The sequence below is a fragment of the Lathamus discolor genome, chromosome 3 (genome assembly GCF_037157495.1).
Source record: "Lathamus discolor isolate bLatDis1 chromosome 3, bLatDis1.hap1, whole genome shotgun sequence".
NCBI classification, from domain to species: domain Eukaryota; kingdom Metazoa; phylum Chordata; class Aves; order Psittaciformes; family Psittacidae; genus Lathamus; species Lathamus discolor.
In genome coordinates this window covers 129,945,463-129,966,823 of record NC_088886.1, presented here as the reverse complement: position 1 = coordinate 129,966,823, position 21,361 = coordinate 129,945,463, and the positions used below count along the sequence as shown (strand labels likewise).

The following is a 21,361-nucleotide window of genomic DNA, read 5'->3' as shown; positions in this document are numbered from 1 at the left end:
TCCACTCTGTCTGTACTTTTAAATAGCTCCTGTATATTACCTTTTCCTGGTCCAGGGAAGTAATTGCCTTTTTGGTATGATACAGGCCACCGAGGAATTGTACTTTCCTTCCAAAATAAAAACTAAACTAATTGCAGTTTGTTTCTCTCCAGCTGCCTTTTGGGGAGATATCGCTTTAGATGAAGATGATCTGAAGCTGTTTCAAATAGACAGAACTGTTGACTTAACAAAGCACTCAGATGGCAACGCAAGACACACTTCAGGTAAGGGCAGCCCCGGGATGGTGCCTTCTTTCCCCTGGTTTTGTCCTTAGGGAGGAAGGACTTCTCCCTCACTTGCGACACTTGTTCCCACAGCCAGGGCAGTGCATGCAGAGCTTAGTTATGTGACTGGGGGTGGCATCCAAGAATGAGCTTTGTTAAATAAAATCCAAGTCATAGTTTGATGTATCCAAATCTTATCTTGTTTGAGGGAGGAGATTTTAAAATTTTCAGCACTGGTCTTTTCCTGTGAGGAACTTCCTTTCTGCGAACTTGGAAGGAAATGTGTTTGAAGTTGGGTCACTCAGTTTGGAATTAGTTTTGACTCTTACTGTCCTCCTCCCTTTCTTGCTATGTATGATCTTAATGGAATAATGCCTTTTTTTTCAGCTGTCTCTCTAGATAAACCCCACTGCAGTCTTGTATACAGACTACCCTTGAAGTGATGTTATAATTGAAATAGGCTAACAGTTGTTTTTATTTCCTATAAAGCCAATAAATGTTGCCCCTGTACATGGCTCTTATGTCTCCTCAGTCTTGTGCAGGACCACAGCTGTTTCTTGACTCAGGAGCTCTGACTGGACTCCACCTCTAACAGCCTGAAATGTTTTTCAGTGTGTTTGGAGGGTTTGGAGGGCTCACTGCAGTATTGTTGCCTCTACTTCACTTTATGCTGCAAAAGAGAAATTGTTGGAAGTCTGAGCTCTGAGAGATACCAGAGGGACTGGAGACAGAGCAGGTCAGGACAAAATTCTTTTCTCTCTCTGCTGTTACACTCTTCAGTTAGCAATTAGGGTGAAATGTTTGATAGAAGCAGAAATCACTGAAATCATATTCACCTGCCCCTCGAGCATCTCAGCAAATTATACAATAAATATTGTATAATTTGTAAGGACTGGTGGCTGCATCTGTATCCTTGTGACTGCCTAACTTTGGTTTCAGATCATCTAAGCCCTGTGTAGGTCCTGTTCTGAGGATCAGTGCTCCAGCTTTCTGTTGGGATGATAGTGAAAGATGACATATCCAACACAGAGTCATGCTTTTGATGTTGATGTAACTGATTAAACTCATGCTGATGCTGAAATTCTGGGCAGAGGAGGGGTATTCAGTTCTTCAGATTATGCATTGCTCCCTGGAAATGCTGTTATCCCACATTGTTGTGTCACTTAACCCACTCATATCATATTTTGGGCTGTGGCGCATTCTTGGGTCATAGGTAATTAAGAGTAGATTGCCTTCAGAGCAAAAGGTAAATCAGAAAATAAGGGCTAAGAATGTGGGTCAGGCAGCATTAATCTCTTCCATATCAGTTGACAGCTCCTGAAGTTAGATGAGGAGACTACTGGGGAAGCAAAGCCAGATAGTGTTTGACTGTATTGTTTTGCTCTGATAGCTTTTTCGGTTGCCATATCTAACACACTTCTTTCAGTTGGCACTGGTGCCAGACCACCATCTGGCAAATGAACTGAGTTTTGTAACGCACATCTGTATCATATAATGCAGGCACTGGTCTCTTAGATCCATGGCTCATGCTGTGCGGTTATACTACTCTCTTCCTGGCACCTTTTACTGAGGCAAAGCTGGAACATCATAAGATGCTTTGCATCAGGTGAGTGGTGGTGGCACGTCACTCACTTGGCCCTGTCCTCATCTCTGGCTTCATTTGTCCTCCTGGTTTTCAGCTCCTGGAACCACAAGCTGACAAGTGGGCAGCCCCCGTGACTGCCATGCTTTCTGTGGAGCATGCACAGTGTTCACCTGCCCTGTGAGGGGGCTCTCTGCATGAGCAGGGAGGGTTGATTCTTCCCTTGCAGGGCTTGCTTGACACTCGCATGATTTGTAAAAGGGTGGTCTACTTCAGCATGGTAGGGATTGGGACCCATTCTTCCCTGGGAGAAAGTTCTGCTCTCTGCTTTTTTGATTTCCAGTGGGAAGAATGCAACCTCTGTACTGAAAGAGCCTAAAACCTTTTATGAATGGGACCCCTTGAATTATAACATTTCAGAGTTTCCTAAAGCTGTTAATCGGATTATTTGTATAGTGGAGGAAGTACTTAATATGTATATACAGACATACAGGCTCTTCGTATCTGGGAGCTGCAGTTCTGAGCATGCTATTAGGACAGGCATTCTTCTTCTCCTGTGTTGTTTCCTTGTCCCTGGAAAATGCTGTTTGGGTGGAGGGAGGGGTGAAAATTGTGCCATTTTGCATTGTTGGGCTGTTTATAGACATATACTCTATTAGCTTGTGTGGAGCATCTGCAGCTGGCAGACTCTGGAGGAAGAATGAGATTCCTATGTGCTTATGGGTGACAGGGGACATGGGTCTTTACTGGATCCAACTGAAGATGATATGCTTTAGTTAAAGCTCTACCTTGGCTGGTGAGGGCTGAGACTATCAGATGTTTTAAGCTTTCCCCTTCTTTACCTGCTTCTAGGCTTTGTCTAGAAAGATGGCTATGCCCATCTCTAGGCCCTTGAGAGAGAGGCAGGGAATGTGATCTGAGGACAGTCTGGATTCTGCCACAGATTTCTATGCTGAGTTTAGTTTCACAGCATGAATGTGCTCCAGGCTTGTTTTCTGCATTAATTTCCTGCTTGCAGAAATGGCATAGTTGCTATTCAGACCCTCAAAATCTGTGAGCCTGCTTGAGAGTGGGATGCCTCGTAGCTTAGTGTTTCCAAGCATCTTCTCAGCAGATTTTGGGGCTACTGTTTTTTTCTCCTGATACCTGGGGCCTAAAGGAATGGACCAAATAGCATTTACAACCAGTAAGGGATGATTGTTAAAATAAAAGCATTTAAAATATTGAAGTTAGCTACCTCCCTGTCTCTGCTTCTGTGGGATCAAGTTTGGATGTGATTTTTACTATGAAAATCTGTTCTCATGCAGTAGTGGTGAAGTAGATACACTTAGGATTTGGCCCTGTAGACATATGGCAATGGTTCAAGACATAATGAGAAGAACCTGGTACCTGGAGATCTGCCAGTGAGCGCTATCCTCAGCAAGCCCAAGCTTTACCAATGCCTAATCACTCTGATGAAAGATTTTTTTCAAAGAGCTCACAGTTTTGAAAAGTTTCCCATAGATTTTTTCTTTAAGTTTAGTGAAAATATTTGCTTTTACAATGCAATTTTAGCTTAGAAGAAACCTGAGTCGAAGCTTTAAGGATTTCTCTGCTGCTGAGAGCCCATGGGTGGCTTCAAAATAGGAAACAAGAAGATCCACAGGCTGTGAAACTGCACAGTGTCACCTCTCTTTTGGACCCAATTGAGTCCACTGGTGCAAGGTGATTTACTTTATTGCTTTATCTACTGAAGCATTAGCTGTAAAGGAAGAAGACCTTTTCTTTTCTTGCTGTGCGTGTGGAAAGAATGTGCCTATTTAATTCAAATGGGTTTAATTTAAATCTTTTCAGGCAGCTTAGGGATTAAGAGGACTTTTCTGATATATTACCCCTTTTCCTGATTTTTGTATCATGGAGGCAGTTTCTAGTCGTGAAAGGCACTTCTGTGAGTGAGAAAGGCAAGTTTGTCTTTTCTGGGTTTGGCACCAGCAGACCAGAAGACACATGGGAGTCTGGCTGCCCTCACCAGTGCCATGCTGTGCTGGACTTGCTGCTGAGGCACTGACTTTGCATCCCACTGCCGCCAAGAATGCTTTTCAAGAACAGTCAAAACAGGTTCTCTTTGCCTCTGATCCTGAGAGGTTTTTTCGGTTTATGGTTTGAAGGCCTTCGTGAGGCTTTCACACTACCACAAATGAGTGGCAGGGAGGATTTACAGAGCATCTTTGCTAGCTAAAGTAATACTTCACATAACAGTGCAGCTGGGATGGCAGTATATTTGATCCCAGGATTTCGAGTGAAATCAGAGGGGAGACAGCGGCTGCTGTGAATGGCTGAAGGCTCTGACAGCAAATTTGTGTATGTTATTCTCTGGCAAACAAGCTAGGCAGGAGTTCTGCATTAAACCTTCTCTTAATAAGAGCAGGGAGTTGGTTTGTTGGCACACAGTAGCTCCGCTGTTTTTGAGTATGCTGTGAAAATGCAGGCAGCCAGATGCTTCACCAGATCTGCATGAGGCCCACATCTGCAGCAGGCTGCTTTGCTTTATCTTGCTTTGGAATGCCCCTGGTCGCTTTTCCTGTTTCAGGACTGGCTCATGACTTTTTTTTTTTGTAGCAACCCAGAAATCACAGGTTTCAGTCCAGTGTGCATAAACTGCTTTGGAGCATGGAGGCAAACCTTGAAGGTATCTGAAAGGGAGCAGGAGAATGTACAGTCCTGTGTAAGTGCACACACGAAAGACTGTATGGTGCAGAGGGGGTCACTGCAGTGCTTTTCAAGTTACATGGCAACTTTTAATTCACCTGAGGTGGGCTGTCAGACCCAAAATAAGTTTCTCTGCTCTCTGGTTGATTCCCATGTGAGCTGGAGTTGCTTGCAGGACAGGTTGCTGGGGTGCAGCCCTCCTGGTAAGAGTTGTGCTGTTTAGCCTCAGGGTGGAGAATAAGACATCTCCCTAAGGTGCTGGAAGCAGTCTCAAGCGGGGCTTTTGCTGCTTCACTTTGTGAGAGGTTGCTCAGTCTAGGGGCTGTGGACACTGATAGAGCTGCACATTACTTCCTTTTTGATACTACTGGTGTGTTTCTAGTGGAATTTAGGTTAGTGCAAAGTGCACCTCTAGAAGAATGAAAAATCCAGGGATTTTAGACCATGACTATCTGAAATACCAGAGAAGATGTGATTTATGGATTTGAAGGAGAGAATGTTAAATTTCAGCTGACATGACATACGCATGCCAAGCGCAGAGCTGCCTTTTCCCTCTAGCTCATGTTTGGTGCTCTCCTGTAGTGGCACTTGGCTAAGGGTAGAACGGATGGACTTAAGCATTAGTGGATTCAGGGCTGCCTAGGGCCTAAACTTCCATTAATTTAGACTTAGAGCAAATCTATGAGTTGTGCTAACTTAATGTGAGTTGTATTGGTTGTAATTGGCCAGGAACAATGCAAATAACTATGTACGTGCTGTAACATAACCCACATCTGTGAACTCTCTACAGGGGTCTACGCTTCCACTGGGAAATCTTCGTGAAGGTTGCTTCCTCTTATGTGGGTAGAGGAATATCTCTGTTCCAAGAGACCTGTCTGAGGGCTCTGTCCATCTGTTTGCATACCTTCTTTCAGTTTTCCACAGCACGTGATGTGCACTCCAGGGATATCTCTTTTCAGTCCATGCAGCCTCTTAACAGGAAGAGGAGCCTCAGCCCCCTCTGTGGAAAGGTAGGTGCCAAGTGCCTGATGCTTGGCCTGACGCTGAGGTTTGTTTAGCTGTGCCAAACGATTTTCCTGTGACTAGCCCCAATGTTTATCTTTTGAATCCGCTCAGTCAGGGCTTTTCCCAGAGCAGACAACCATGAAATGAATTTCCTACAGTTCTGTAGTTTGCTAAGGCAAGGCAGGAGCTCCCCTTTGGAAGAACTGGATAAGTCCTCTATGGCTGAGGGTGCTCTTATTCACACTGTTTTTCTGAGTTATCCCCTTTCCCAGTTCCACATTTCTGTGCAGTAAGACAGTGATCCTGTCTTTGCAGAAAAGCAAATACTGTGTTTTTGCCATTCCAGCCCAGTCTTGCAACCCTATTGCAACCTTCTCAGACCTGCTTGACTTTCTCCAGCATAAAGATAATTGTCTACAAAGCCCATGACCCTCAACTATTACTGGTAAATCTTCTAATTCCCATTGCTAGCAAATGCTGATCTTTAGGGTTGATACTTTCTTTTTTGATTCCTGAGTGCCAACTTGAAGTCCATTTTGGAAAATGTTGAGAGGGATTTTTCTCTCTTATTGCTGACCTTAGCAATGCCATTTTGCTAGTTACAGGAATAGAATCTGCCAGTCTGGTGCCTGACAGTAGGAAAGGAGAGAAGGTGATCAAGTAAATGTGCCAAAGCATGGGATGTCTGTATGTGCAAAGAGGACAGATCTCCCTTGCAGTGTTGGAGAAGTGGTCCTGCATCAGGACAGCATGGCTGTCAGGAGCGGGGAAGTTGGTTTGTTAGGCATGCCTACTTGTTCTAAGATTGCCACTGGATTGATGTGTCAATGGACAGTGCCTGTGGGGCTATTGCAAGGCACATATGCTGGTCCATCCACTGAGCTGCAGCTCAGTTCACAGGCACAGATTCTGCTCTTGAGGGCTTTGCATCTCACACTTTCAAAAGCACAGCATAGGACAGCTTTGTGTTTTTGGCTGGGCTGTTTTGCCCTTTCCACATTGCTTGCTTCCCCCAGAATTCCCCCAGCTGTTCAGTGTGGGGGCACAAGAGAAATGCAGAGCAGCAGCTTATTTCTTTGCTCCTGCTGTTGTATGTGCAAGGGATTCATCCAATTTCCTCTGTGTTGCACATTCAGCTCTTCTGCTTTAGAGTCCTGCTCATCCTTGGGTTGTCCAATAGCCTCTTCCCCCTTGTCCAGAGGGTTGTATTCTCCTCCATCAGAAGGCAGTTTCACCTTGCCCACTGCCCAGAGAGGGTTTGGTGTGTTTGGTAAATTTTGCCTTCCTATGTTCACCAAAGGAGTTTCTTCTTTTTCTTACATGCCTCCTCAGATTTCTCCCTTAGGAAATACCCATGGAGAGTTGTCTCATGCTGACAAGTGCTGTCTTACTGTTATATCTGCTTCTCAGTGCTGTTTTTGTTCCTACTTTCACCGAGTTTTGTACAGTCCCTATGTGACCTTGAAGTATGATGCAGGAGAGAGTGGTCGTTGAGTGCTAGATAATGTTGAGTTTACATCAGATGTTAATGGAGGGCTGTCCACTGCCTCTGTAGGCAGTAAGGTACTGCTTGTGATATGCCTGAGCAGCAACAAGAGGTTCTACAGATTTTACTCCACCTGTTCCACCAAAAGGTATGCAGGCTCCCATTTTCTTTGGATGAGGGTCTTTCCAGTACGATACATTGCTCAAAAACCAGTTGAGACCAGTGGGGCTTGCAGTGTTCCTTCATATACTGGGCTGTGGTGTTCCAAACTTGGCTTGTGACAAGCAGAGAAACGCTTCACTCACCACAAGTAAATTCTATCTCTTCTTTCACCTTTGCTTGTGATAAAGGTTGTGCACTGCAGGGTAAAGAGAGTCCCAACCAATAGGTGAAGATACCACCTGGCCCTTGTCAGAACACAGCCTGGATGACACAGCCCTGCATTTCCCGTGGAGTAGGATGTACTTTTTCCTCTTGTTCAGGTTCCTGATGGCAGCTGGTCACACGCACCACAAAGCTTGTTTTGTAAACGCACTGTTCCCTGAAATCAAGTTTTCTGGATGGTGGCTTCCCACCTGTCAAAATAAGTGGTTTTATTTCTGCTGTGCAGAAACGTTGTGCAGTCTGCATGCAGCCTTACATAGCTTTTCTTTTAGTGATTTTATGAGCTCTGCAATATTGCTCAAATTAATCCACACAAGCAGTAAAGCTTTCTCCATTGTAAGGAAAATCCCCAGCTATTTCAAACTCTGCCACTTATTCATTCTGAGTGGAAACTTTGGTTGTGTTTATCCTGTGAGTCCAATTCATACGCTTCCTTCAGAAATCAGCCAGGAAGGCAGAAACACTGTATCACTCTTGTCAAATGCTGCACATCAGAAATTAATCTGCTTGGATTTTGTTAATGAGCAATTAACTTTCTTTAAGTACCCACAGAGACATCTGCAGAAATTATGTATGATGCCATGTTTGAAGCTGCTTCAAAACAGTCTGTTTCTATAGCTCCTTCCTATTTGACATGGTGCCTCCATCAGCTTTGGGCATAGCTGCAGCTTTGGGCACAGTGTTGCTGCACGGACAATGCTGAATCTCTGCTGCTCCCTGCTTGACTTCACCTGACTGGCTGCCAGCATACTGCTTTCCCTATCCCCTAAGCTCTCTTTAGGGCACATCTCAAGCACCTGGAAGTTGGAGGTAGATGGCAATATTAACCCTTTAAGGAGCTGTGGTAGTCCCCATATAGAGCATTTGTACCGCCTGATTTTTGTTTGTGACTGTCTTGCTCTAGATCACTCTTAATTAAATTTTCTTTCGCTCTTGTCTACAGCTGGTGTAACACACTGGGAGGCTGTTCCTTTTACTGGTGCCAGAAGAGTCTGAATAGTCTTTTGTGTTTAAGTGGAGGTTATTAAATAGCTTTATATTAATAAGCTGTGATGCAGGGAACACATGGGCAAATGTACTCGACGAGATCAGTTTATCCATATGGAAATGACATTGGATGTTAAATCCATTACCCTAAAGGTAAACTTTGACAGTGCTTAGCCAATAACTGCAGAATTGCCTAAATCATGCATTTGTTTCAGAGCTGGGAAAACACCTGATTTCTTGGAATACTTGCTCAAATGAAGAACTGAATTTGCCTGAACTGTGTAGCCTGCCTTGTGTTTTAGCAAATGAATTTGGAGGTAGAAATGGTAGGATCTAACAAGCTCTGACAGCAGTCATGGCAGGACGGTCACTCTGCAGGGATGGCTTGGATGCCCTGACCCTCTGGCTCTCTCCTTTCAAGCAGGGATGTTGCTGTGCCCACAAAATAGAAGTTGGTTACCCTGTTCAGTGAAATAGCTGGCAGGTCCAAGAAACAATCAGCAGCCAAAATAGCTTGATGGATAATAGCAAACAACAAATAAATTAGAAGTTGTAAACTGCTCGTGTTTGATTGCGAACAGAAAGGGGTTACATTTGTGAAATAAATGTGTTCACTTTGAGCTACTTGTTTAGGCCTAATTTGGAAAGAAGGCTGGTGCTTGTAGCTGCAGTGGACAAAACCCCCTTCGCTGCAGCTCCCCTTTTCAAACGGCAAGGACAAAGTATTTATTCAGCTGTCAAGTGGGGAAAGAAAGCAAATTAGGTTTAGGCTGAATTGCTGGACTGTGTTTACCGCTGTAGTTTTGAGGCCAGATGGTGACTTGGACAGCCCTGGGGAATGGGTAACAAGTTTCTGCGGGGCAAAGATCAGAGGCAGAAGGAAATATTCAGATTACCTTGCTGTTCCACTTCCTACAGCAGAGAAGATAGTGTGCAATGCGTAAGGCTGTGCTGGGGAGGGGATTTTTGCACTCTTTTTACAGTTGATGGTGTTGCTGAATCCTGGAGTCAGCAGCAGAGAGTGGGTTTGAGACCTGACTCCCCCACCAAATTGCAGCTGTCCCTGGGATGGATGGGGCAGCTTCTCTGCCAGCAGCTCTCAGTGGACAGCTCGCTGCAGCAAGGAAAGCTCCTCTGCCACTATTCCCCACTGCTCCCCCATGGCTTCTTTAATGGCTGCATATGATTTGGGCTTCTGTTTCAGCAAGGAGCCGGGACCCTAGTGCTGGATGTGGCCTAAGGCCTCCCAGCAGTGGCCATGTTTGGCTTGCGCTCCCAAAGCTTTCCAAGCCCCACTTGTCCTTCTGCCTTGGTGCTGGCCCGTGCCTTGGTTTCTCTGCTGTTGGCAGTCCATTTGGAGTGTCCTTTAAGTGAGCTGTGGTGGAGCTGGTAGGTAACCAAGCAGATGCGGTGTCTTGGCTGTATCTTCTTAGGTTGCTCAACTGACTGTTAAAGATGGTACAGGCTCCTGGGGGCTAAGGTGGCACCGAAAACTCTCCAAGAAGCTCCAGGATTGTAAGGGTCTGAATATCCAGGCAGAAAGCAAGCTGGATAAAAGGTCTGTGCTGGCACCACATACTCTCTATGGAAGGAGTTTTAATTGCATTCAAACATAATTTAGCTTCCAGTGTAGTGTTTTCCATTTTGAGTTATTTTCTATCCAGTATAAACAAGGTAGGGGAAAACAAAAGGATTAGGAAAGCCGAGTGGGAAGAGTGGTCTGGCCAACCTGTGGAGAGCCCTGGGATCTGACTGGGAGCCCACAGCTGGAATGGGGCATGGGGATGCTGCGAGGCAATGCAGGGAGCCTGGCATGGCTGTGCCCAAAAGGGCCCAGGGTAGGCTGAGGCTGAAGCAATTAGACTGTGTAGGTCAGAGGGAAAGGGGTGTTAGCAGAGGGGGACCAGGAGGGTTTATACTGCCTGCTAGAACAGTAATGGGTGAACCCAAGCCAACTCTTACAGATTCCTTCTCACCTGCAAGTTCATTTGTTTGTCTCTCCTTTGAAAGGAGAGACAGGGAAGGAGGTGGATTATCGTGAATCGAGAGGAGTATGCTGGAGAGGCAGACACCTGTTAAAAAACATATTTTGATCTCAGGTTGACAAGAAATCAAGTGCAAAAGGCTGTGGGGGGGTACTTGTTGCTATACGTTACTGCTTTTATGTGCTGCTGCACACTGTGTGTGGGGACCTGGCCATACAGCAGAGACATGCACAGGCCAAAGTACCTGTATACTCACTTCAGCCTTCCATTTTCACTTTCCGCAGTAAAAGCACTGTAAGCCAGTGCCTTGCAGGACTCCTTTTTACTGGAAGAAATCGGTGACATGACGCAGGTTGTAGGTAACTTTTTTTACTTGCTTTTCTCTCTCATCTGTCTGTCTTTCCACCCCAGGGGACAGAGGTGGTTGTTACAGCCTGTGGGAAAAGGCCTCTTCCAGTGTTCTCAGTCCTCCCTTGTCTCCAGATAGTATTGCTCCCCTTAAACATTGACTCTCAGTTGAAAGATTGGTGGAGAGCTTGGGCCAGGTTGTCCTATTTCTTGCAATGCCTTCTTTCAAAAGGATGCATAGCAGAGTAAAAGTGGTGCTGCCACTTAAAGTATGGCAGGGAGCACCCTGGGAAAACACAGGGTGTTGGGGTATGGTGCTGCCTACACTATGCTTCTGCTCTGCCTGCTGTGCCATGCCAAACATGGTTGGCCAGCAAAAGGGCTTGGTGCATTAAATGCTTTGCAGCTGATGTCTGTGGCAGCCCTGCGTTTGTTTAGCTGTGTTCACCTTCCTCTTCTCATGAACTTCCCTGGGAGGCCAGTGTCCTTGCTATGCACAAGCATTTGCAGAGCTGATGTGGAGATGACACATCTGCTTGTCAAGCCTCTGGACCCCGGCACTCTCCTGAGTTATTGCAGCTAGTCAGCTTGCTCTGAATATGAAAAACAGATTCCAGCAGGGAATTTGGGGTTCAGAATTCTTCTCCTCTTTAATTTATTTTTCTTTAAGTAAATTGAGGGAACTTCGGCTATTCCACTGACAGGAAATGCTGAAGGATCTATCTCAAATCATTTGCTCAGATCTCCAGGGCCCAGGGGTTTATGAAAGGTTCTTGCTATAGACTCTCCACCAGCTCTGGGAAACATCTGTTCCATATTCTGAATGCGTTTTCCCAGCAGAGCTTGCTTTTAATAAAATCATCGCTTTCTCTGTGGTTAGAAAATCCAGTGCAATAAAATGTTTTTTCTATGCTAAAAGCTTTTTGACCACTGGTTAATGAGGAAGTTAAAAAGCAGCATGCTAACTTCACGTTTGACTTACCCTGTTCTTCTAGAAGCTTCTCTGCTGGTCAAGATATGACAGAGTTCAGCGGAACTGAAGCTCTGAACAGTGACAGTTCAGTTGTCAGACCGACAGTGAGCAGTTTAATGTTACCTGCATTTCTTGGTTTTGTTGATGCTTCCTTGTAGTCTCTGTTTGAAATCCAGTGTTTAAGCTGTGGCATGTGACTAGCTTCTGTATTGAATGAGACTATGAAAGTGAGGTGTTTTGAGGCATAGGCAGGGGAGATGAAATTGTTAATTTTTAAAATGTATTTTATGATGCTTTTCTCCCTGGGTTGTGTCACAGCTCTGAAATGGCCTTTCCTTCACGGTAAAATGCACTAGAAAAAGTCTTGCTGTTGTTTGATCCACCTGAGACCAGATAATGTGTACAGTCACAGTATCTCTGCTAAACAGAAAAATAAGAGACCCTGGCAAAGTCCTCAGCGCTACTTTGTCCTCTATAGAGGTGATGAACTTAGTGGTGGTAGCTACCTTTTGTGTCCAGCTATGGAGCTCTTCGCCTGTGTTGACAACCAGGGATGCAGTGAACATGGAGAGAGTCTTCATTTGTATGGAGAGGAAAAATTGTTCTGGCTTGGAACTGCTCTGAAAGTGGTATGTTTTGATTTTAATGGGACTCTATGATTTTGGAAAGAAAGGGAGAATATAGCACAGAAATAAATGCCTTCAACCCTAAGTTGCATCTTGCAGAAGACAGATTTTCAGGTCTAATATATTACTACTTCTTCTAGTCCCACTCTGTCTTGTGGGAAGTATTGGTACTGAATGGAGTCTGCTCCCTGCTCTTTCACTAGGTTATGCATCTTTTGCTCTGTGCTAGTGGTACAAGGGAGCTGCCAACAGTACAGTTTTGATGGCATGCTTTGTGTACTCTCTCTCTCTCTTCATAAATTGTTTGTTGTTTTGGTTCCAGTTGAACAACTTTGACTTCTTTTGACAAAATTAAATTTTCATTTTCCTCTTCTGGAAGAGCAGGAGAAACTGCTTTCTTCCCAACAGCGCTGCAGCCCGCTGCTTTCTGCTTCTCTGGACTCTTACCACCTCAGGCTGCCCCTCTAGTTCCTGCAAACAATTAAGGCACCTGTTCTTCAGCCAAGGTTGCAAGTGTGGTGGATTTATATCAGATTTATGGTGCATTTAAGCTACTGGACATTTATTTCAGTGATCCAAGCTCCCTTGGCAGTGCTGGTCTGTGGGAAACAGAAAAACGAGTTGTTGTACAAGTGTGCTGTAGGTAGAACATAAAATATTCCCAGCCTGGGCAGGGAACCTCTTGTGTATTCCCTGCCAGGTCATGCACAGAAACTAAGTTATCTAGTTAGGGAGTCCAGAAGTGTCCTGCTGAGGTTGTAGCTATAAAGCAGGAAAAATTGTTAGGAACGAACCACAAAAATGTGGGAGTTAAAAGAGCTTAAGAGTTCTAGTGCAGCTCTCTGCATGGAGGCATGATCTAACAAAGTCTGTATCATGCCTGGTTGTGGGAGAAGCAGACAAAGCTTGAACAGCCAGGCTGGAGAAAGATGATGGCTGGTCTGGCACACCAGCAGGTGGGAAGTACTGAGGATGAAAGTGATCTTGGAGGTCTTATTAACTGCTGGATATATATTCAAAAACAGAAAAGTCAACCCTGTTTTGCTTATCTCATTAGGGGTTACTGTAAGCAGTAGACCAAGCCTGACTTTTTATTATCCTGTTGGTTTTCCATGGAGCATTGTGTCAAACTGAAAATCTCCATTCTCTTCAGTGTTTCTAATGGTAATAGGCTGAAACACATGTACGGGCATTTCATGCTCTGAAACAGTAATGCTGCTCTTGGATGTGGCAGAATAGTCCAACAGAGAAGTACAACTTCAGGAACATGTTAAGAGGGCAACAGGAGCTGCGCATCGCCTGAAACCTTTGTGTAACTGTTTCTAGATGCAAAGTGTATTTCCTGGATTCCTTATTTATTGATTATGGCATGTCAGTTACTTATCTTTGTTTTGCTAGGATCCTGCATTAGCTTTCTCGTGGAAGGAAGCAGAGAAGAGGACTAAATATTTGTCAAGTCACTTTAATCTTTGTGCTTTACCTAGTTGTCATAAGGATAAGAAATGTCTAAATGCTCAAGTGAATCAGAACAGGATCTCCCAAAATTCTCATGTATGATTCAAAAACACGCCTGTGGGAGGGAAGGGTATTGAGTGCTCCTTGTCTGTGCTAGCAAGATTAGTGATGTTTGAAAATATGTGATATATCTGCTCACCCATATCTGGCCTTTGTGTAGTGCTCTCCCTTTTCATCAGCTACAATGAGACAAAATATGCAAAGATGTTGTAGATTTCATTAGTCACACTAGTTTATTCAAACATCTCCTTTGCATAAGAAACCAAGGCTTGCACTGATCTCTGGGAAAGAATGTGCTCACAGCTTGGAAAAGCAGTCTGTGCAAATGACACTGCAGCACGACAGAGGTCAGCAGCTTGGGTGCAGGAGAGGGGCCTGGCTGTAGGGTTTGGTGCCATCATTTGCAATTCAATCCCATACAGCTCCCTCTTAAGGGAACAATTCACTAAATACAGAGTTGTTCTTTTTTCCTAATTCACCATATAATTTACCTCCCAAGTTCAATTAAGAAGCAATCTGTTTGTGGCTGGAAGCAAGCTGCATTTATTTAGAAATACAAAATTCGTCTTTGCTTCAGCAAAGAGCACATGCCTTAATAATTCTGGTGGTGAATGGCTGATTAAGGTTTCCTTTAAATGGAATGGGATATTGTGTGAAGAATAGCATACTTTGGGGGGGGGAAGGAGGGAGGAAGGGTGTGAGAAGTCCTGGGGATGTAAAATTCAACTGAGAAGAGGAACTTTTGTTGAGCTTGGGCTTAAGGAAGTGACGAGGACTGGGCATGAAAAAAAAACAAAGGGAAATCTTAGGATGGGACATTGAGGCTGGAAGAGAGTGATAGAGTTCAGAGCAATCCATCTTGTTGAAGCAGGCTTGTTCCTGTTCACACATCTAGTGGCTTTTGTCCAGCCAAGCTCTGTTAAACTATGGCACTTCCTCTGGGAGACAATCCCCTGATTTAGTGTGTCTCTTGGACAAGGAAACTTTAATCTATAGTCAGCTGAGGGTCTGGGTATTTCATTTTCCTCTGGTTCATTTTGTTGTAGTCTTTCATCATCCCTGATGTTCTAAGTAGTATAATGCTGGAGATGTAGAATTTGATACTATCCTCTAAAGAGATGATTTTTTTCCCCTGTTCTTCCCCTTTGAAGGGGCTAGAGAAGGATTTGCAAGAAGCCAGCTCCAGAGCGCAATGATAGTTTTACATCTAACAGAGCAAGACTGGTTTAGGAGCTGGAAAATGTCCAGTTGTCTTGAAAGTGGGACATCCCTCTTGGAAGTGTCCACACAACATCCAGCAATGTTGCATGATACAGTATCTCCCCTTCTACATATGGTGGTTGACCATGCTTTTTGTGCTTTACCTTGCCACCAAGACTGTAGAAACTTGCTCTTCCTAATACCTCTGCAGAGATCGGCTCATTCAGCCTTCATTCTACTCACAGGTGATCCCCAATTCCAAGATGGGGAAGGAGGGAGGGGGACAACAGTGGTCAGCACCACCTTTTTAAGGCTGTGAATGTAGTTTGGGCCAGTTTTATTTATCTGTTATACATTTTGCTGTCTCATGTGTTGTGCTCTCACTATGTAGGCCTCATTTACATGTTCAAACTTAAACAGGGGAAGTTTAGATTAGATATAAGAAAGAAGTTCTTCACTGTGAGGGTGGTGAGGCACTGGAATGGGTTGCCCAGGGGAGCTGTGAATGCTCCATCCCTAGCGGTGTTCAAGGCCAGGTTGAACAGAGCATTGGGTGACATGGCTTAGTGGGAGGTGCCCCTGTCCATGGCAGGGGGGTTGGAACTAGATGGTCTTAAGGTACTTTCCAACCCTAACTATTCTATGATTCTATGATTTTTGAGTTCTCCGTTCTACTGCAGTCACCATGGAGAGCTTTCCTGCCAAAGAGATGCTGGTTGGTTTTCCATATTGGGTCTGTGACTGTACAGTGGCTTATTGCCCAGGTTGTCTCTATGGTTACTTTCTGGCTTCTCTGGTGATCCAAAGTTGGACCTTGCAAAATGGAATGCCCAGGAAACCTAGAAGACAAACAGCTATAGAAAGAAGAGCCTTGTTCTTATCTCTTCCCCTTTCCACATTTTCCAACCATTTTTCTATCCCTTTCACTGCATTTTCTTCTACTGTTCATGTCCTGAAGGTTCTGTTGCTGCTGGATGATCTTTCATTGCTCCTACCCTCCCTACACTCAGCAGCTGCTGGTACTACAGAGAATTCAAATCTCAAGGCTGCATGACTGGTGGTTCCTCCCTTGGTGGGACAATCAGAAGATCCTTGGGCAGATTTTATGATACGGTACAAAAGCATTAAGCACTGAACTTTTTATTCACATAGACATTTTTAAGAAACTGAAGAATACCACGGGAAACCAATATTATGATAATGCCTCTGCTTTTTCAGCCTTTTGAAATATTTAGTCTCTCTGAGTTTGGGTTTTGGGGTTTTTTTACTTTGGTTTTGGGTTCTTTTTAGCATTTCTTTTGCTTTGCTAGCTGTTACTGGTGGAGCTTGTTTTTGAAACAGGCATTTTAGAGGAAGCTGACGGGAAGAAACAGAAAATATTTTGTGAACAGAAAAATATAGTTACAAAATCAAGGCAGAAGATGCGTAATTCAGGGGCTTTTCAGTGCTCTGAAAACTGCTTTGATTAACAGTATTATAGAAATCAGACTGTAGTGGTAACAAGCAATTTGAGTGGAGGCAGATTTCGGTTTGCTTCCTGCAGCACAGGTCAATTTGCACAGTTGGTATTTTTCATTGCAGTGGGCAGAACTATTCTAAAGTCCTTTGAAACAGAAGTGTGAACAAGTTATTGTTTTAAATCAGTTTCTGGTGCTGGGTGACATTTTAAATCTTTTTCTGTGGCAGAATGGATCTGGTATTGATGGAAGATCCAATTTCTATGTTATACATCAGAAAAACTAAAATCAAGTACTTGGGCTACTGCCAAGTATTGGGGTACCTTAATGGTCAAAGGACTAGTATGGCCTAGAGACAGGGGTCTCCATCTCCATTCCCTAGCAATGTGACTTTCACAAGGAGGTAGGATCTCTCACTGTCTTTGTCTTATGGTGGAGGATTCTGAATGCACTGAGCCTACTCTGCCCTACCTCTGCGTGTGCTGGACAGCCTAACATGGTCGAGTCCCCTCTGCAGTCCCTACACCCTGCTGTGGGCAGTGCTCTGATGTAGCACACTGGTGGGGAGAGGATGCAGCAGTTCTGTCTGGATAAAAGGAGAGGGTTGCCATAGAACTATTATGGTTTCTGTACCAAATAGCTGTGACATTAAGCAGTCAAATCCCTCCTCCGGCATGTTGGTGTCTTGTGCATCACGGGAACTTCATTAAGTCGGTTTTCTGTGTGGAAATAGGAAAGGCAGGCAGCGCGGCACTCAGTGGACCAGTTTCGTTTCCGTGACTGAGCTGGAAGGAGCCACCTCCATAGATAAGCTGGGGACCTCCCTGTGCCTAGCAGTTCCTGTGCTTTTCCAAGAGGGAGCAGTAAGTAGCTGGTCCTCGATGAAGCACAACTTGTTACTTGGGAGCTAACATTGCAGTTCTTCCTGCTTTGGTAGCCAGTGGGAATTAGCATCACAGAGAGGGACTTTTATTTTCAGATTAAGCTGAGTTCATGCCAGAGGTATGAAAGTTGATAATAGTCTATTTGTCTGAATATGTATTATTCTTTTCCTTACATGTACCTGTTTTCATTTGAGATATAATAGTGGTACTTATTATTGCCAACACCCTTCTTGTATAGCTCCTTTTCTCAGTAAAGCTCCATGGAATTAGCCTTCCCTAGAAGAGACTTTCTGCCTATTCAGTGTATGGCCAACCTAAGGCACAGGATGATAACGAGTTGCAAAGTGTCACTGTAGGCTGGGAGCAAATCGAGGAAAAGAGCCCAGCTTTATCGTGCTCTTAGTCCCTGCACCTTGTATAGGAAAAGCAGCCAGTTTCTGAGGCCAGCCAGCCCCCAGAAGGCATCACTGATAGCTGCTGTCCTTCCCACATCAGAGCTCTGCCAGCCAACTCACCAGATGTCTCTGCTCTTCTTTCCTTTGCAGGAGGCCTGGGAGAACAGTCTCTTATGGCAAGCGAGAACGCCACTGCAACCGATCGTAGTAACAAAGCAGTTAAAAAGGGTAATGTGGTACCCCACCCAGACCTTTGGGTATTTTTTATTTATTTTTTTATCCCCTGTAAAACCATGTTTGTCCTGTGTACATCTGTGTGCCTCTGTGCCTGGGAGACCAGCCCTGCCCAGGCATCTGCATTCATTGCTCTTGGTGGACTCTGCAAGGCTGGGTTTGCCTTGTAGAGTGTGGTGTGTTGACCCAAGCCAAGCACCCACACAGCTGCTTGGTCACTACCCCCCTCCTCTGGCAGGATAGGTGAGAGAGCAGGAAAAGCAAAAGTGAGAAAACTCTTTGGTTGAGATACAGTTTCATAGGTGAAGGAAAGAGGGTGAAAAAATCCCAAACCAAGTGATATAAAGGCAACTGCTCACCCCTACCCACAGGCAGACTGATGCCCGGGCAGTTTCTGAGAAATAGCTGTCTTGGGAGCCAAACCCCAGCAGATTTTATTGCTAATCATGATGACACACAGTATGTGATATCCATCTAGCCAATCTGGGTCAGTTTATCACAGCTGCATTCACTCCCAGCTTCTTACTAATCCCATGTCTACTTGCCTGGAGAATGGACAAGGCTCAGCAGAATAACAAAAAAAAAAAAAAAAAGCCTTGATGCTTTGCAAGCAGTTTTCAGCAATAGCTCGAACACTGGTGTGTTACCAACACTTTTTTACCACAAGTCCAAAACATAGTGTGTTATGGGCTGCTATGAGCAAAGTTAACTCAAATGTAGCCAGACCCAACACATACAGGTAGCTACAACTGTCACCAGGACAGCAAAAACATTTTACGCCAAGGCAGAGAGCATAATGCTAGCGGGCTGCTCCCTGCTGTAGGGATGTTTCAGCTGAACCAGCTTAAGCTCCTCTTCCCCTGGGGAAGCAGGGCTATCACCCAGGCCAAGTTTTTCTTATTTGAGTAGGTAAGGTGTTGCTTACAGGATCAGTCCAGACCTGTGAACTTAAGAGGCATTCCTTCAGGGTTGCCCAGTTCTATGCAAGATGTTTGCAACCCACTGTGTGCAGGGGGCACTGTTGTTTTCCATGTGTAGACAGAGACACTGAGGCAGAGAAGAGTATAGTGGGTTAGTGCAGGAGAGAGACATTCGTACTCATGGCTGCTGTGTTCATAGCCCAGAGCTGCTTATGTCTCCTGAGCTGGTGGCAGGCCTGAGACAGTGAAGCAGTGGGCAAGAGCACTTGAGAAAGGTGCTTCTGCTTGCAAAGCTGGTGCTGCTGTTGGCATAAAGCTGGGCTGTCTCTGCTGTTCTGATGAGTCCAAGAGGCTCCTGAGTGAGTTTCAGAGAGCAGCAAGGACTGTTCTGTGGCATGTTGCAGATGCAGAGAACTGCCTGAGCTGTGGGCAGTGTAAAGAATCTCCCACCCACAGCTGGTGTGCAGAAACCTCCGAGTGCTGCTCATCATGCAGGGAAGGGGGATTTTATGAAAGGATCTCAGTTGTCCCAGGCTTAGCAATAGTACAAATCAGTAAGAGAGGTTATGTCCAGGTAGACTGAGCATTAGAAAGGCTGCATGGCTTCATTTTTCACTGGAAAAACCCTTTTCATGCGTGCCACTTGGCAGTGACTGTAAGCAGTGCTTCCTCAAGCATGCTGTCCAGATTTCTTCTGTCCCCTGGTGGTATGGCATCTCTTGCCTGCTTTCCCCAGGTCCCTGCTAGGAGGGTGTGCCAGGCCTCTCCAAGGACCCACTGCAAATCTAAGTTGTTGAAGGCAGAAAATTTCAGCAGGAATCAGGAGCAGTCAAGAGCTGCTGCAGGACTGGTGCAGAGAATTCACACAAGAAAGTGTGTGGCTACCAAGAAACAGAAGCGTTGGTGGGGCAGAAGAGTGGACCCAGGGTCCTGTGTGCAGAACTACAGGTGAAGGAGAGTGTGGGGCTAATGACTCCTCACTTGGCTTTGCTGGCAAGAGCTGTCTGTGTGCAAAACCATGCAGATTCTGGGCAGCCCAAGCAGCAGTCTGTGACTGAGAGACTGGTATCCACGAGACTACTTCTATCTCGAGACCTCTCCCTTACTCCAGCTGTTGCCCTTGTAATGCAGATGCAGTACATCTGTGGGATATGTGTATGAAAAGAAGGGGAGTGTGGTTCTTATTTCATTGAGGGAACCACCAGTCTCAGAGCATCTGTCTTCCAGGTCCAGCAGCTGGTCTGGGGATAGGGCAGCTTCTGAAATGCTAGGTGCATCCGGTATGCCAGGGATGCACTCAGGAGGAAGAGGAACAAAAGGCAAATTCCCAGCTTTGTCCTACAGCTCAGAGCAAGGCCTTCAGCAGGAAGGGCTGGACCTGGTGAAGCAGGAAAGGAGGGTTTGAAGTTCATTCCTTCCATCCCCCTGCACTGCCTTAATTTCCTTCCCATTGTTTTGATCCCCTCAGCCTTGACAGTAGTGGTTTACTTACCAGTGCTCCCGCTGCAGGGATGAATGGGAGCTATCTAGTCACTGGAGGAAGGTCTCAGCAGGGCTTGTGCTTTTTCATAACCTGGCAGCCCATGTCCCTGACTTGGGAAGCAAAGCTGTAGCCCATCTTGCTGATTTCCATACAAATCACAAGACCACAACTGGAGCTTAGATCTCTCCTCTTGGAGCTTCAGAGTGATCACCACCACAGAAGAGCCACCACCACCAGTGCTGCCTCTGGAGATGACCAGAGTTCCCCTTGGTGTGACCCTTTAGGTGAGCACTACCTGGGGGTGTAGCAACCCTCGTACTCTATTATTCCTCTGCCCAAGTCCAGCTGAGGAGTTGGCTGTGCAATACAGGCAGCTTATTTAAGAAGTGGTGTCTATGCAGTCGTTACACGTGCTAGTAAAGCCCAGCTGGTCTACAGTTGCTTGGAGATTTTGGGTCACCTATGGCACAGCAAATGGGGGCAAGCAGCCGGAAAGTTCTGAATGGAGGGTATTTTCTGCTGGGTCAGACCCACACCACGTTCAAGTGTAATGTGTAAAGCATAACCAGTACCTGAGCAGAGCTGCAGCAGCATGGGAGCAGGCTAAGGTACAGGGTCTGCCTAGAAGCCTGTGTGAATCCTGAGGCAGGTTTTACAACCAGCACTGAGCACCACACAAGCAGGGCTCTTCTGCCTTTTTAGCAAGAAATGAGACATGTTCTACTTTCCCTTTTGTATTTTTGCTCCTTCCATTAAAATGAAGAGATTCAGCATGGATGGAGATTTGTGCCAAGTATAGAATGTCCCAGGTTTTTCACCCTGAGTATCCCTCCTCCAGCAGAGACTGATCAGTATGTTTCTAAACCACCCAAGGTCTAACATGTGAAAACAAACACTTTTATGTAATACTTTTCGGCCTTGAGTATAGGTTTCAGTCTAAGGGCCC

The 21,361-nt window shown here is 45.3% G+C and overlaps 1 protein-coding gene across 3 annotated transcripts in view; it reads left to right on the top strand.

Moving 5' to 3' along the window:
• Window positions 1-21,361, top strand: part of TLL2 (tolloid like 2) — a 97,258-nt gene that overhangs the window by 34,980 nt on the left and 40,917 nt on the right. Inside the window, exons 2-3 of one of the 3 annotated variants that reach the window (XM_065672865.1) lie at window positions 153-263; window positions 17,929-18,006. In XM_065672865.1, coding sequence (XP_065528937.1) covers window positions 153-263; window positions 17,929-18,006 — 189 coding nt within the window. Of the gene's footprint in view, window positions 1-152; window positions 264-942; window positions 1,000-17,928; window positions 18,007-20,626; window positions 20,700-21,361 lie in introns of those variants that run through there. The other 2 variants (XM_065672866.1, XM_065672867.1) reach the window with 2 other exon arrangements.